The 15,685-nt window shown below is 37.8% G+C and overlaps 1 protein-coding gene across 1 annotated transcript; it reads right to left on the reverse strand.

The window, feature by feature from the left end:
- Positions 1-7,155: 7,155 nt before the first annotated feature.
- On the reverse strand, positions 7,156-11,789 carry LOC149927444 (steroid 17-alpha-hydroxylase/17,20 lyase-like). Its single transcript, XM_090159183.1, has 7 exons — positions 11,631-11,789; positions 11,369-11,551; positions 11,059-11,302; positions 9,886-10,094; positions 9,565-9,690; positions 8,381-8,485; positions 7,156-8,312 (listed from the first exon to the last, which is right to left on the reverse strand). Exons 1-7 carry the CDS (start codon positions 11,764-11,766, stop codon positions 7,828-7,830), a joined length of 1,488 nt encoding a protein of 495 aa, XP_090015309.1. The 5' UTR covers positions 11,767-11,789; the 3' UTR covers positions 7,156-7,827.
- Between the last annotated feature and the right edge of the window lie 3,896 nt (positions 11,790-15,685).

The raw sequence follows: 15,685 nt of genomic DNA on the forward strand, positions 1-15,685 counted from the left end.
ATACTTGCCTACTTCGTCGCCTATCCTCGAGCCAGCGTCAGGACTGCCGGCTTTGACTTAGGGTTGGATCTAAACTACGTTTGGAGAACACTCAAAAGACACCATTTTCATCCTTATCGAGTGACACTTCACCAAGGACTACATGACGGTGATAGACATCGCTGACTCGACTTCTGCAATTGGTTTTGCCTCATGGCTGACGCACACCAGGATTTTCAAGATCAGCTACTGATGTCCGACGAATGTTCATTCGGAAGAGATGGGCCTTTCAACCGTCAAAACCAACATATGTGGGACTACGAGAATCCACACTGGGGATTTCCTCACCGCCACCAAGTGAAGTTTCGTTTAAATGTGTGGGCTGGTCTGTTAGGTGACAGAATTATTGGCCCGTTCTTCCTGCCAAATCGTCCCCTCGGAGAGGTAAAGAGGTGTTTTTTGTCATAATTTTATATATTATACGTCATAGTATAATTTTGCGATTGCATCGGGCGGGTTTCGAGCCCGAGCCCTCGTGCATGACAGAACCACCGATACATGTTAAGCTTCACTGAAAATTAGAAACTCAGCTTAAGTGGAAGAGTATATTTATAGTTTTTAAATTTTTACATTTTTTAGTATGAAATTATAAAGGTCAAATCCTGTTTTAGCGTAGTGGTCCAGTTAGTTAGTTTTTGGTCTATCGGTACTTATGAAGCGTTAAGGGTCATTTATGAATACAATTTCAACTGGTATACAACGCTCTTTTTTCGTTTTGCTTACCTTACTCGTATCTTCGTAATTTGTTTAATCGGCTTTAAATGTGTGATACATTTTCATTAATATGGTTCCGTTGGTTTTATTTATTTTGAGATATGCGCTGTTGGTTAGCCTTCACTATTCAGGCAAGGGTTTTTTGTGTGCTTTGTAAGCCGGGAATTGTTAACGGTAAGGAGTTTTTGGTTTTTTTCTATTTAAATTTTCATTACCGTGGGTATATAGATTGTCATCTTCTGGATTTCTAAGTATTTGAATTACCTTGTTGTTTGATTTTGTTGTTATTATTATATATTTGTTATTACATATTTCTGCTAATACAAGGTTTATTATACTGTGGGTATTTAGATTGACATTTTCTTGATTCCTAAGTATTTTAATTAACTTGTTACTCGGTTGGGTTATTATTATATATTTTTTTATTGGTTATTTTTCTTGTTTTATTTTGTCTATCGAAAGTGTTGATAATGTGAGGGATAATTTATGTCTACCATTTTTTATTTGCATTGATTTTTATCGGCTTCGTTGGGTTGTCGTCATGAGCCCACGTAGTTTTTATTAGGGCTTTCACTTATGGTGTTGGTTTTCGCTTTAACATTTGTTTTCCATATACATTTGATTGTTTAAGACCTATAATACAATGGGTTTGTTTTTGTCTATAAAATAACATATCTTTCGTTTCGTTAGCTTTCTAATTACATAAAATTTTGTTTTTTCTATTTCTCATTTTGTTGCTTTGTTAATTTATTAACGTTTTGGGTCTTAAGTTGGTTTATGTCCTATTGATATTGGGAATTTATTTAAGGCAATAACATTTGCAATATTATTATAATTATAATAAAAAAATATTCTACTGATTGGGATAGAACGGGGATTGGGTTTTTCTGGAGGACGCTTTGAATATGGCGAAATATCGTTGAGTGCCTTGTCCAATAGTTAATACGCCCAAGGACAAATTCTTCCGAGGAGAGGTATATTTTGACAAGCTTGCCAACTTGTTCTCTACATGATACAGTAAGAAACAATGGTCTAAAATGCATTTCGTTCGAATGTTGTATAACATACAAAGACCGAGTTAGCGTGTTAATTCCTGGCCAAAAACTGTGTGTTCAGTGTTACAGTTTTTTAGTCAAGCAACGCGGAAAAGAACTATCGAAGTAAAGAAGAAATTGTTAACTGTCATGAAATAGAACAATAACTTGATATCGATAGTTCTTTTCCACGGTTTATGTTTACTAAAATGTTTTAGATGACACTCATCAGGTATACCACTAAATGAACCATTTTCCATCTTAAAAACAGTTTGATAACGATCTCGTTTGACATAAACTATTTGTGAAATTCCGTAAAAGGAGACGACGTAGCGGACTAGATAAAATCCAAAATTTGAAGCTAGAGGGATATACAGAATAATTTTTTTCTCGAAAACAAAAAATATTACCCTCGCAGATTTTTAACTGCAACTAAAGCGCGTATAGGGAATGCAGAAAAAAATTAAATTTTGAAAATTAAAAATGAGCTATTTATAGGGTCAAAGGTCAACTATTTAAAACTTGATTTATTGTATTTTCTCATATATATATATATAAACCTCTTTCGAATAAGTAGAAGCTGAGCTTAAAAATGGTTAATGGTAGGGGTCAAGGTCATTTTCAAAAATGTGACTACAACGATCTCAGCAACCGCTCAACTAATCTTTCTGAAAATTTCAGAATCGAATTCTACGGCTAGAATAACCTTAAATACAAGTTTTCACGAAATTTGGCGATGGTCGGGTGAACAAGTGTGAAAATCTGTCCTGGAATTACCCGTCCGCACCATTTCCCCTAGAAAGCCCAAATTGGACACATTTGTTGATAATGAGGTAAGTAATGCGAATATTGAACACATTGGTTCATACTTAGTAAAGTAATTCGAATAATGGACACATTGGTTCACACTAAGTAAAGTAATTAGAATAATGGACACATTGGTTCATAATTAGGAAAGTAGCGTGATAATTGGCCACTCTTGTTCATAATAAGGAAAGTAGCGTGATAATTGGCCACTCTTGTTCATAATAAGGAAAGTAATGCAATATTGTACGCTCTTTCAACCTGTGGCCCGCGGGTCACATACCGCTTTTTGAGCCACCTACCGTTGTTATTTGTTTTCCCCGTGCTCACGCTCTTTCGACTGCCGGTAACTGAAGGTCCTAGGTCCAAAGGTTGGATCCCTTCTATTTCCAGGTCTCCGTTCGCGCAGTAGCAAAACACTCGGTTTGCTGTTGTAGACCTGACCCATTCTCTAATTTTCAGGGGTTCAAATAGAAAAGTAAATTGTAATTGTTACGTTTGATGTTTGCGGGGTGTGTATTTTATATATTCGAGTGTTCTCGGATGATAACAAAATTTATAATAAAAACGTTATTGTTCTTTTAGAGAAGTAATTTTAGCGTCCCATAACAACCAAAGCCACAAGATTCGGGCGGACTTTTAGCTAATAAGCTATAAGTACAGTACCCAAACTAACATTGACTAACTCCTGATTAACTAAGCAATAGTTTTTGCATGATTCTTTATTCTCGATTTTCGCAATAAGAGTCTAAATTATACCTAACATACCTCAACTATATTTTATAAATAAATTGAATTAATGTCCATATTATATAAGTTAATCTTACTGTGTAGTAAATTAAACAATTGTTTCTTACTTTTTGAGGACTTATATAATAGGTTATAGCAAGTATTTATTCAAATACACAGAAAATATGAGGGCAGAACCCTGTTCACTTCATGATTCCCGGAAGAGAAATCACGCCCATCTGCCTTTCCTATGCTCTCCCTTTCAAAGAAAAAGACAGTAGCCAACCGCAAGATAGATGACCGTAGGGCCAGCCTTACTATAGGGCGAATGGAGTGGCCGCTCGAGGTGCCAAGTCTCAGGGGGCGCCTCAGTGGTCATCTGATGACGGTTGACGGAATATGAAAGTTACCTTCAATGAAGCTTGAAGACCAATTCTTAATAATTTGGTTTTTCAATGACGAAATTTGGAGATAAATTGTTAAAAATAAAAACTATTGAAAACATGACGTAAGCAACCGCGGATGGGAAGGACCGTGAAGTTGGATGATGATTTCTTATTTTCGAATGGAACCTCCGGGTTATCGGCGTTGCTGTTATTATTGTTCGTTCTTCCTTGTGAATCATACTTTGTAAATTTCAATTAAGTTGATTGTCGTTATATGTAATTATAAATTATATGGAGAAGATCAAAATATACAATTTAGATGTTATATATAACACATATTTTAAATAAACTTTTTTCATTTAAATAGCGAGTTACTGACCCTTCGACCCCCTATTAATGATTTATTTCGAGGGTCCCAGCATTGATTTTGAATCTATGACACCCGGACTGGCCCTATTTTTAAGTTTGATCACAGGTAGATTAAACCTTGATTAAATCTTGAAATCCAGCGTGAAGTCCCCGATTTCAAAATCCCGTACATATTTTTGGTGAATGTCCGGCCCCTTAGTTAGTTGACACCAATTTGGAACGAGACATGTGTGGCATCCCTTTTATGACCGAGGCGTCAGATTGTTTAAAACCAACGGTGGTTCTCGTTTTCTTGAAAATTATAATACACATCTTGTCGATTGCACCAAAACAGTTAAAATTTGAAAAGGTACACAACTATACACTATTTCAATATAGCATTACAAATAAAACTAATATAAAAACGTGACTATTTCATTCTAACTCGCGCGCACGCGCGTAAGGGGAGAAAGAAACAAGTCGGTCAAGACCGTAATATTACCTCTCCTCGGAGTGGATTTATTCGGCTTACAACACTATAACTACGCTTAATCAAAACTGTTACAATTCGGCGATAAATTTGTTTTTAGAAAAGGCAAATAAGAAAGCGGGCCATAAATTTAAAAATTGAACCTATGATTGTTACCCATAAACAAATATATAATAATAACTCAATCGATCAGCCATCAAAGCAAAAATAACCCATAGAAAATATATAATAATAATCCAATCTATCAGGCTTCAGAGCAAAAATAACGAATAGAAAAATATAAACTAACTTAATCTATCAGGCTTCAAAGCAAAAATAACCGGAAGAAAAATATAACGCAATCAAGCCACAAATTACTTCAAATATTTTAGAAACTAAGCAATAGAAAATGTAATTATAGCAAAAAGTACAACAAATTACCATTAACAAATTCAAATTCTCGATGTTTCTATAATGCAACCGGATAAATTTTTTGAACACTATGCATACACTTTAAAACCTCCTCTAACACTCGACGATTTCGCGGGGGGGGGGGGGGAGTTAAAAAACAAAGAAAAGTAAGAAACAGGAACAAACCAACGATACGGAAAAATAGACCAAAAACAACGTTATCACGATCAGTAAAATAACATAAGACCCTTCCTTTGTCTGAAACACAAATTCTTATTATATTACAAAAAAAGGGTACCCGGAAAAAAATTAACCTACTGACAACAAATAACGAGTAAAGAAAATGACATTGATAACATAAAAAGTAAAATAAGACCCAAAAGTGTGTCAGAACTGTATAGTAATTAATGAGAATTTGTAATAAAGTAAAAAAGGGAAACGATGGGGGAGTCGAAAATACGTCATAAAAATCGAGATACTCGAGCGCTACCGTGTGAGGCGGCTTAGAACTAAGAGTGATATTCGTACGCGAGCTATGCGCTAGTAAAATGATGCCAATTCCCTGTACATCTAAAATGTATCAGGTTGCGGCTTAAAGATTTTCAAGCTAATGGCCAAGTTATAAAACAATGTGATGCTAAACACATTGAAACATTTTATTTATAACAAAGCTTTAACAAAGTTAGCCTTGTCTCAACGTCACACACATTCAAAAAGCGCAGAAGTAACGTTATACTACACCCAATGCAATATCAAACATTAAAGTAACAGAAACAAAAACAAAATAAACATCTACGTAAGGTGTTTATAATCTTCCCACCCAAACAAATATTACATTTATTTTTATCCCGGTTTTACTGGTATTTAAACTTGAGTGATGTAGACGTGAATGGCTCATCGGTAAAACGTCCGCGTCATGAGATTGTGCCCCGGGTTCGAATCCTGACGACGGTCGTATTTAACTACAAATTGATCAACTTCTACATTTGACAATTTTATACATATCAAAAAAATGGTACAGGAAAAATTGACGTTAATAACTTTAAAATTGCTTAAAACACTTTTTTAGAAAAACATCGTAGCTTAACAAGCGTTGGTGGCTCAGTGGTTAGAGTAAATCTCTTGCACGCAGCAGACCCGGGTTCCCAATAAATCACAAATAGACACTACGATGAATACCGTGAACATTTGGTGGAAACCCTGCAATTGGAAGTTGAGAGGTTGCCATAACACTCCACACTCGGTCCGTCCCAAAAGTGAATAAGAAGAAGTTGAAGAGTAAACGCCCGTACACACACAAACACAAACAGAACACAAACATAACACACCCAACACACCCAACACCCACAACCGTCATCACACAAACTCAACATTCACACCATGCACATAAACATTGCAATAACGCAATATCCAGTCAAACTGAATTAAAGCTGTTGCGACGTTGAGCATTAACGAAAAAAAAAACAAGCCCAACTGAAAATTAATCCACTAACGCTCACCGTCACACGGTGGTTTTTCCAATCCTTCGACATCGAACGCAGAGATTTCGAGAAACTGCGTACGCAATGATTAAGATTTAAACGGAAATGCACAGGACAGACAGACACACAGACATGGTTATTGTATAATCCCTCCTAGGGGACCCTAGGAGAGGTAAAAAGAGAGTGCCATTTATTGAAACGCCTATTGAAATTGTTGTTAAAATAGTTACACAAAAAGAAGATATAGTTTCGTCAGTTCATATAGAATACGAAGGATTCTTATTACAAAATATCAGTAATATCTGATGACGTAAAGCGTGGGCGATAAGAACCCGTCAAACAAACGAAGGGCGTGTCTATAAATAAGAAGAAGAGTGCTATCTTTTTTAAGTGAAACTTTGATCAGATAAATTCAAGGTTTATGCTTTTTATCCTTGACGTTGACTCTGCGCGTAAATACGAAAAGTATGTTTTACGTGAGAAGTTATCTTTTATGTAAACGCTAAACATAGGAATAGCTCCCAATTCCATTGGGTTTCTTTAATTAGGTTACTAAGATACTAATTTGATATCCTGTCTTTTACTTGAGAAATTAACTTGGGGTGCGAGAGAACTATTAGATTTAGGAACCTTTGAAAGGTTTAAACGCACTTACAATTTTGGGAAAGTAAGAAGACTGAATATGATAATTTCAACGAAATTAACTTACTTTACAATAACACTAATTAATCTAGAAAGCGTTTTTGCTTGTGTATAATAACGGCGAAATTATTTGAACAAACTACTATTACACAATAAAATGTTTTTATTTTTACGCACGACATGTTTCGACACGCGCTCGTGTCATCTTCAGGTGCTAAAATGATTTTTATACACGAGCCATCGAGCTGCCACTAAAAACACGAGACAAGATTCTTAGCATATACAATCTAAATAATTTTTAACAAAGAAAGAACTCGGGCCTTCCTCCCTATTAATCGCTAAATTGTGTTTCCTTAGTTTCTCGATTTCTAACGACTCGCGAATATTTAATTCCGTTGGAGTTTTAATTTCTGCTAGAAGTTCTACCTTGTTGAAATCGTAGCTACCTTTACATTCTTCGACATGAGCGTAGATTGCTTTATGGCTTCTCTTCAGACAAACGTCGGCTTTGTGTTCTTTCACTCTGAATTTCAATTTTCGTTTTGTTTGACCAACATACGCCATTTTGCAACTACATTCAATTCTGTAAATTCCACTTTTTTGATCAGGTTCTAATTTATCTTTTCGCGAAGGTAGACACTTTTCTATTTTCATGTAGGGAGTGGAAACATTTTATTGTGTAATAGTAGTTTTTTCAAATAATTTCGCCGTTATAATAACACGTTTTATTGTAGAATATGTTTTATACATTTATCAAATAATTAACGATTTCAAATTATTGGTATTAATGAAATTTCGTAGCTTTTAGGTAAGCTAAAAAAAGGATTATTTACAGCTTCTAGTAGAGGAGAATTTTCTTTACCGTGACGGACAATTTCAACTTTCTGGAGGATATTAGCTATTGCTAGAAATATGTCGTTTCTGGCCATTTTCTCTCCGATGCAGTTTCTCTTGCCTTCACCAAAAACCAGATAACCTTGCAGCCTCGATTTGGTGTATTTACCATCGTCGTCTAAGAATCTCTCCGGTTTTAGCTTCTCCGGTTCATCCCAAATTGAAGGGTCGAAGTGGACGCTGTTGGTGTCGAAAACGACGGTCGTCCCCTTTGGGATTTTGCGTCCTCCTACTTCCGTGTCTTCGCTGGCGGCGTGTGGTATCATCATTGGGACAGGGGCTCGCATTCGTAGAAGTTCCGAGATGAAAGCCCAAGTGTAGGGACAATTCAGTCTGTCTTCTTGCTGCGGTATTCGTTTCCCTAATTTTAGTAATTATTGAATTAAGTTTCGAATCGAATGAAGCCATGTTTTCTTTAAATGTGTTTACCAATATTTTCCGTAATTTCATTTCTAATTTTTTCTTGAATTTTTGGGAACTGCGATAAAGCCAAAAATACCCATTGTAGAGTTATAGATGTCGTATCGGTCCCGGCTAAATCGTAAATTATTTAGATTAATTACTGTTTCCACTTTCGTTTAAAGTTTGCTTTTATTTAACGGTCGAGCTCTCAGCTAGTTTCGTCGGTTGTTATGTGACGCTAAAATAACTTCTATATAGATATTGTTTACTTGATCCGAAAACACTCAAATACACAAAAAAACTCAACCCACAAGATCAGACATCAAATGTAGCAATAACAATTTACTTAGAACTCCTGAAAATTAAAGAATGGGTCAGGAGAGGGAGATATAGCGGACACCAACTTTTGGACCTTCAATTCCCAGGAGTTGCAAGAGCGTAAGGAAAATTAATAACAACGGTGGGAGGCCCACGAAACGGTAAATGACGCCTATAGCAAGACAAGCAGACAAAATTTTAGAAATATATTTTACGGAAAGACAGAATGACATGGCCCGCGGAGGAGAGCACATACAAATAGTGCGATTCGCTTACATTCTTTATTATGAACAAATGTGGTAAATTGGACCGTTCTAGGGCAAAGGGGCGGCCCCTTTTAGCGAGAGGGACAAACTTTTAGAAATATTTATTAGATGGTACGGGGCTAGTAAGAATGCGAAGTTGAGCTGGTCAGCACAAAAACACTTAGATCCAGTGGATAACATTTTCTTTAATAGCCTCAGGCAGACCGCAGACCAAAAGCATCTACGTACGGGTCATGAGTGCAGGGTGCGCAAAATTTTGGTGTGCTAGGTTGACCTGGGCTAACGCCCATGCGCAAACGGTGTGATTGGCTTCCTTTAACCAATTTAAGAACAATGGTGCGAAGTTTTTATGCGCTAGGTGGAAACTAGGAGCAACAAACACATCACCCCAAACAAAGAGATCGAAACCCGTCAAAATTCGTGCATTACCTTGCATAAATTTTTCATTGGTTAGACGCTTTAGTGTAAAGGCTCGTCCAATGAAATTTGTACACAACACTGCGTTAGCGTGATTAAAGGCTGGATGCGTTTTCCTTGTGTTTGTTACTCCTACTTGGAACGGTGCGAACGCCTACAGCGAGACAGAGAAACAAACAAACACACACACATTATGTTAGAACTATTTACCCAGAAAAAGGTCGCTTAGAATCTTTTCCACGTTGTCGTCAGCCAAGTACTTTTTATTATCGTTATCGTTACCTTCCGCCTCAATTTTGGCAGATATAATTGAATCGGCAAAATGTCGCGATTCCTCTGTGTCCAAAAATTAAAATAAATTGGGTTAATTAGTCTTTTGAGTTTAAGTAATAACATTATGGATAATCGTCTGTTCAGCAGAAGCTTTATATATGATAATAGCAGACGAAAATCCAGACTTCTGCCATTGGCCACTGCGTGGCTTTATTTAATCTGAAAATGTTAATTACTGATCTCCCGTGTGGATCTTACCGTGGCTGTAAGTCTTTTTCAGCTCTTGAAATTTGCGGTGAATGCAAGCTTGTATATCTTCAGCGCATTTACGTATGCTGTTGTCGATGTTTTTGAAGAATGGTGAAAGAATGGGCGAGAAATCCCCAGGTGAAATACCCATCGTTTCGTGAAATAGTTTCATCTGACATTTAAATGTCCTTAAATCTGACTCACTCAGCTTTCTCGTTCTGAATAAATTAATATTTGGTTTATGGCCGATGCTTTATAATATCACTAGCTTTAATACCCGGCATAACAAAACCGTCTTCAGGACTGAAAAGCTAACTACGATTACATTTAAAGATACTTATTTTGTACTCCTTTACCAAACTTAATTTTATTTCTCCATTTGGGAGCGACCTAAATTTTTGAGTCTTTTCACTTGTCCCTTTACAAAGGAACTGCTTTACTTCCGTTTCCTCTTTTACATAAAAGATATACCAAAGATGACCCGTGACGGGTTTTGCCCAATCGCCGGGCCTCTAATTTTGAAATTTCCAATAGTCGAGAGCGAGAAGTCCGTTGAAGAGCCTCAAATTCGACCCCTTCTACCTTTCCGTCAATGTAGAACTACGGGCGACTAAGATAAGTGGTGGCAGTCGAGAAAAAAAATTGAAAGCCAAGACCAGCCGGAAAAATAGATAAGGGAAAAAAAAGAGTCGAGTAAAATAAAATTGAATTTGATTAATAACCATGTCAAATTTAGGAGCGTTTAGTTGGAAATTAGGCCCTGAACATTGAGTTAAGATTTCAAAGCTCTAGAGCTAACAATTCTCGAGATTTAATTCCACATATGTTGAGTCCGTTGAAGAGCCCCCAAATTCAACCCCTTCTACCCCTCCGTCAATGTAGAGTCTACGGGCGACTAAGATAAGCCCTTCCCGTCAAAGACTCCAGCAAAGAGGCGAAAGTCCAAAGTCGAGTAAAATAAAACTGAATTAGATATAATAAAGTTGTATTAGATTAATAACCATGTCAGGTATTTAGAATTAGGCGCGTTTAGTTGGCAATCAGGCCCTGAACATTGAGTTAAAATTTCAAAGCTCTAGAGCTAACCGTGCTCGAGTTTCTAGGAACATGACATTTACAAATAAATAAATAAATATAAGGACAAACTTTCAGACTTATAGTTATAGATAATTCTTTTGATACCCGAAAGCAGTTTGAGCAATGATATCGAATGTCACTTCTTGGACGATGGCTATCGGGTTAAAGGCTCCTTTAATAGCCAACATCCGGTCCAGCATATCCTCAATATTCTGGTGCACGATGTTTGCGAGTGTCTCGGAGTCAGAGAATTTTCTAACGGCCGAGTAGCCAACTTTCCTACTGACCTCCCAGTGCTTGGTGTTGCCATGAAATACGATGGCGTCTATGTTATCTAGAGAATATTTAACTACAAATAATTTCGCATTAAGTTAATTTACAATAACACTTGCGAAGTTATAATATATCGGTATACGTGAATTGAAGTACGGCCTGGATATGACGTCATTTCTTTTGGTCACTAAGCCTTCCTTGCATTGTTCCCATTTTGACACGAACACGACGGGAGCCGAGCCGACCCACAGCGTGTAGACACCATCGTACTTCTTGGCTAATTTCTTAAACACCGAATACAAATGCTCTTTGTTCTTTAAAAATACTGCAAAATTGTGAAACAAGTGCGTTTCAGTAACAACTAATTACTCCGAAAATTAAAAAAAAAGGTTCGACTGTGATACCCAACAAACTTCCGATGATTGGTAGTGGTAGTGGCCCGGGCGGAAGGCGTTTCACGTCCAAAATGTACTTGACGACGTAGAGCGTCAGAAGTCCCACAAGGAGAGCGACGAGCCACGACGTATCCACGCTGAACATTTTTCCAAGTGATGCTTGTTAAAGAATTGACCTCTTTCTTTCGTATCTTATCGATAATACTTCAGCAATCTTCTATACGATTATTTTGACCGTATTTTGCGATATAAGGGTATTGATTTTCCGTATTGAAATTTAAGAATGTTATAATTAAATTACATAAGCCTATAGTTATCATTAAATAATATTAGGTGATATCGTGAGCTGCCAATACAATACCAAATATAGTTAAGAGATATTTTAAAAACCTTTTGAGAATTAATTATCGTTATTCTTCATAATTACATATAACGGCCATCAATTTTAATAAGACTTACCAAGTTAATTCTCTTATTCTTCTCCATAACTTCGTCAAAATAAAAGCGAACAATACTAACAACAACACCGATAACCCAGAGACCCCGTTCGAAAATTAGAAATTCGAAGCCTTATCAAACTTCACGGTCATTCACATCCACCGTTTTTTTATTTTTTTCCAACTTATCTACAAATTTCGTCCTTGAAAAACCAGATTATCAAGAATTGATCTCGAGGCTTTATGAAAGACAGCTTTGCTTTTCGGCCATGAGTGGCTCAAGTCTTTTCTTTCCCCGGCTCCATTGACCAAATTGCACTCAGGGGAAACGTACCGTTACGTGCGTTAATGGAAAACGGGATTTTCTGCTGATAATATTAATACTCTTGCAGAAATTGAAACATTGATGGGGTGATAAAAGCCCAAAACGTTTAAAACTTGAAAACTTACTTGCTACAACTTATTAAAAAGTATAAACAACAATTAATCTATTTATAAATAGAGAAAATGTTTATATTCCGTCGACTTTTACCTTCTCTCCCGTGGCAGCTCTAGGATAAGAACCTGGCCCCGCCCCTTGCGATCAATCAACTCCAGGCGGCGCATTATTGGCTCTCTAAATATTACGTCCTCATGACGCGACTGACATTCGCTTGAGAGACGCGTTAAATAAGAACGCCTCATTGTACATTTCCTCCCTCCTTTAGTTGATTCCCCTGGTTCCTGATGCGTCGCGACTGACGGAATATAAACATTCATAAAAAGATCAATTCTTGTATTAAACATGTGTAACGAATATTTAGGCGCTTTAGCGCGACGTTTGTCTTTGTATATAAAATCCAATATTCATCCAACCAACAACATTCTTTTAATCAGGTATATATTTTTAAAACACAACCATTGTATATAGTCGAAATAATAGCTTAAAATATTTTGGGGGAAAATCCTGGCTCTCTAAATCTATTGTATTTCATTTAATGTAACGCTCCTGGCTCAGCGGGGGGTACTGACGTATGTGTGGTACGCGATCCCAAAGCATTGGGAAAATTCTGTGACGTAGGGGACTCGATGGCGACTCTCGTGGAAAAAACCCAAAACATAGTGAAATAGTGCGCGTGGTAGCCCGAAGTACACGAGCCCGTATATATACAGTGGGGGGGCACGTGGTGAAAAACATTCTGGCTCGGAAGAAGCCCAAAAAGTATACCTAAAACTCTGCTCCGGAAAAAGTTCGTGAAAGTTAACGCGCCCAAAAAGCTCTTCGGAGCCCTGTCCGTTGTGGACCAGCAGTAGCGGTAATCGTCACCGATTTGGCCGAAGTATCGATAGATGTCGGCCGGTCACCGGAAGGAAGCAGCAAGGTCGCCTCGTTATGGAGCCGCCAGCCTCCGCAGATGCCCGTTACTGATGGAGTTGCAGCCGTAGCCATCTGATGACCATCTCCCGAAGCCAAGAACACTCTCGCCGGCCTTGTCGCCGTACCATCGATGTAGATAAGTAGAAATACTCATTCAACCCGTGCGTTAATCGCCATAGGGCTAGCCCACCGATTTAGCGGTTTATGTAACGTCGTGTTACCGGGGATAGTCGTGCGTATACTAGAACGTATCGCGGTTTCGTTAGTAATCATTTCATTGTTTGGGGAATATAATTTGAGAGCCAGGGCGTATTATTTAGTGTGTTATTGATGATTAATTAAAGTGTCTTATTATAGTTTAATATCTAAAATCCATGTTTATGTTTCATTTAATCCTACATTTGCTAGTTTCTTATTAGTTAAATAATTCATTAATTAGTTAGTTTAATTGTTTGGTTCTTGAAAATGCTAACGTTATAGAATAAGTTGGTTGGAGTATAGTAATTTGAGCTTTAACCATAAAAATGTTACATTTCTGGGGGTCCGTAACCGGTTTTGAACAAACGACCAGTTTAATCAATTTTTAAAGTTAAATCTGTAATTTTTTTTTATCTATCAAAATTTCGAGGCTTATTAGTAATGGCGTCCTGAGAGCCGTTTCGCTTTCGTTAAAATTTTTCCCGCCCTTTGGTAGCTTGCCTTTGTCTTTTTGGGTATTTCAATAAGTGGATGAGTACCCATAGCGACCTTTCGAGTCATACGTTTTGCGACACTTGTTTTTCCGCCGCGGGAAAAGATTATTGTTGTTCTCTTTGTTGGCGCGCTTCCCAGGCTATAGCGCGTACAAAGCGATTAGAAAATCGTGCCCTGCTCAAACTGGCACCAGCAGAGGCCGTAGCTGCCACTATGGCCGGGGGTAATTCAGTAAACTCAGGGGGGGCTAACGCCAATGCGGATGGTAGCGATGATACTAGTCCCGCCAATATTAGTAGGGGGGATTTAGCTAGAATAATGGCCGAACTCCAAGATCTCCGCACGCAGCTGCAGAACGTCGGGGTGGGTGGAGGGCAGACTAATACCATGCCAAACCCCCCGCCCCCTCCGACGCCTACTACTAGCGGGCACCTGCCGAATTCTTGGGTTCCGAACATTCCTATTCCTACATTTTCGGGACGGTATACCGAAGGTACCCCGAAAGATTTCCTATTAAAGGCGAAACAAATATTTTTGAGTAAGGGATTACCGGAAGACATTTTTATGAAACATTGGGTGCCATCTATGCTGGAGGGTCCCGCCCTTGAGTGGTGGTTAGCTCAATCTCACGTTAAAACTTGGGCTCATTTTGAATATTTCCTAGTCGAGGAGTTTTCGGGTCATGATAGTGATAATTTTTCAATGGCTCAAATTATGAGTCGCCGCCAACAGCATGGCGAAACGGTTAGTTCTTATATAGAAGATATGCAGAAACATTTTGCAGCCTTACGCAACCCCTTAGAGGTGTCGACGCAAGTTAGTATCGTGTATAATAATTTACATTCGCAACTTAAAATTTACCTAGCCACTAAAGTGTATCGCTCAATTCGTGAATTATCATCCGATTGCATTAAAACCGAACTAGCTATTCAATCGTCCCGTTCTTTTAAGGGGTCTAATTACGTTAATAATGCCCAGTCCAATTCAGGTTCGCAGTATAATTCCACCAATAATAATTCCATAGTTTGCCACAAATGCCGCAAAGCGGGTCATAAGAGTCCAGAATGTCCCGATGTAGAATGTTTCGAATGTAAACAAAAGGGGCACGTTTCCAAAAATTGTCCTTCTAAAAAGGGCCGTGGGTCGGGAAACGGGCGAAGGGAAGGGTCAAGCGGGAGCCAAAACTCTTCCTGGCAGCAAAAGAAGTAGGCGGCTCCGTTGATAGTGGAAATGGCCACGTGATGAACCAGTCCAACCCTATTCAAAATTCTCAGCTAAAAACAATTAAAATTAATTTAGGACCAGTTTTTACTTTTGGTATTTTAGACCCTGGGTCCTCGTTCACTTTGTTAAATTCAGATTTTAAGTCCAAATTATTAGAGGCCGGCTATTCCATTAATGAAAGCCACCACAATTTAAAAGTAGCTGATAATCGTATTTTAAAAACTAAAGGCAAAGTTCAAGTTAATTTTTCTCTCCCAGGGCGGACTGTTTCTCACAAGGCGTTATTTGTAGATAAATTGGCCTATCCATGTATTTTAGGCGTAGATTTTTTGTGTAATTTTAATATTTGTGTA

Source organism: Leiobunum rupestre, chromosome 9 (genome assembly GCF_980474605.1).
Source record: "Leiobunum rupestre chromosome 9, qqLeiRupe1.1.hap1, whole genome shotgun sequence".
Lineage (NCBI taxonomy): Eukaryota > Metazoa > Arthropoda > Arachnida > Opiliones > Sclerosomatidae > Leiobunum > Leiobunum rupestre.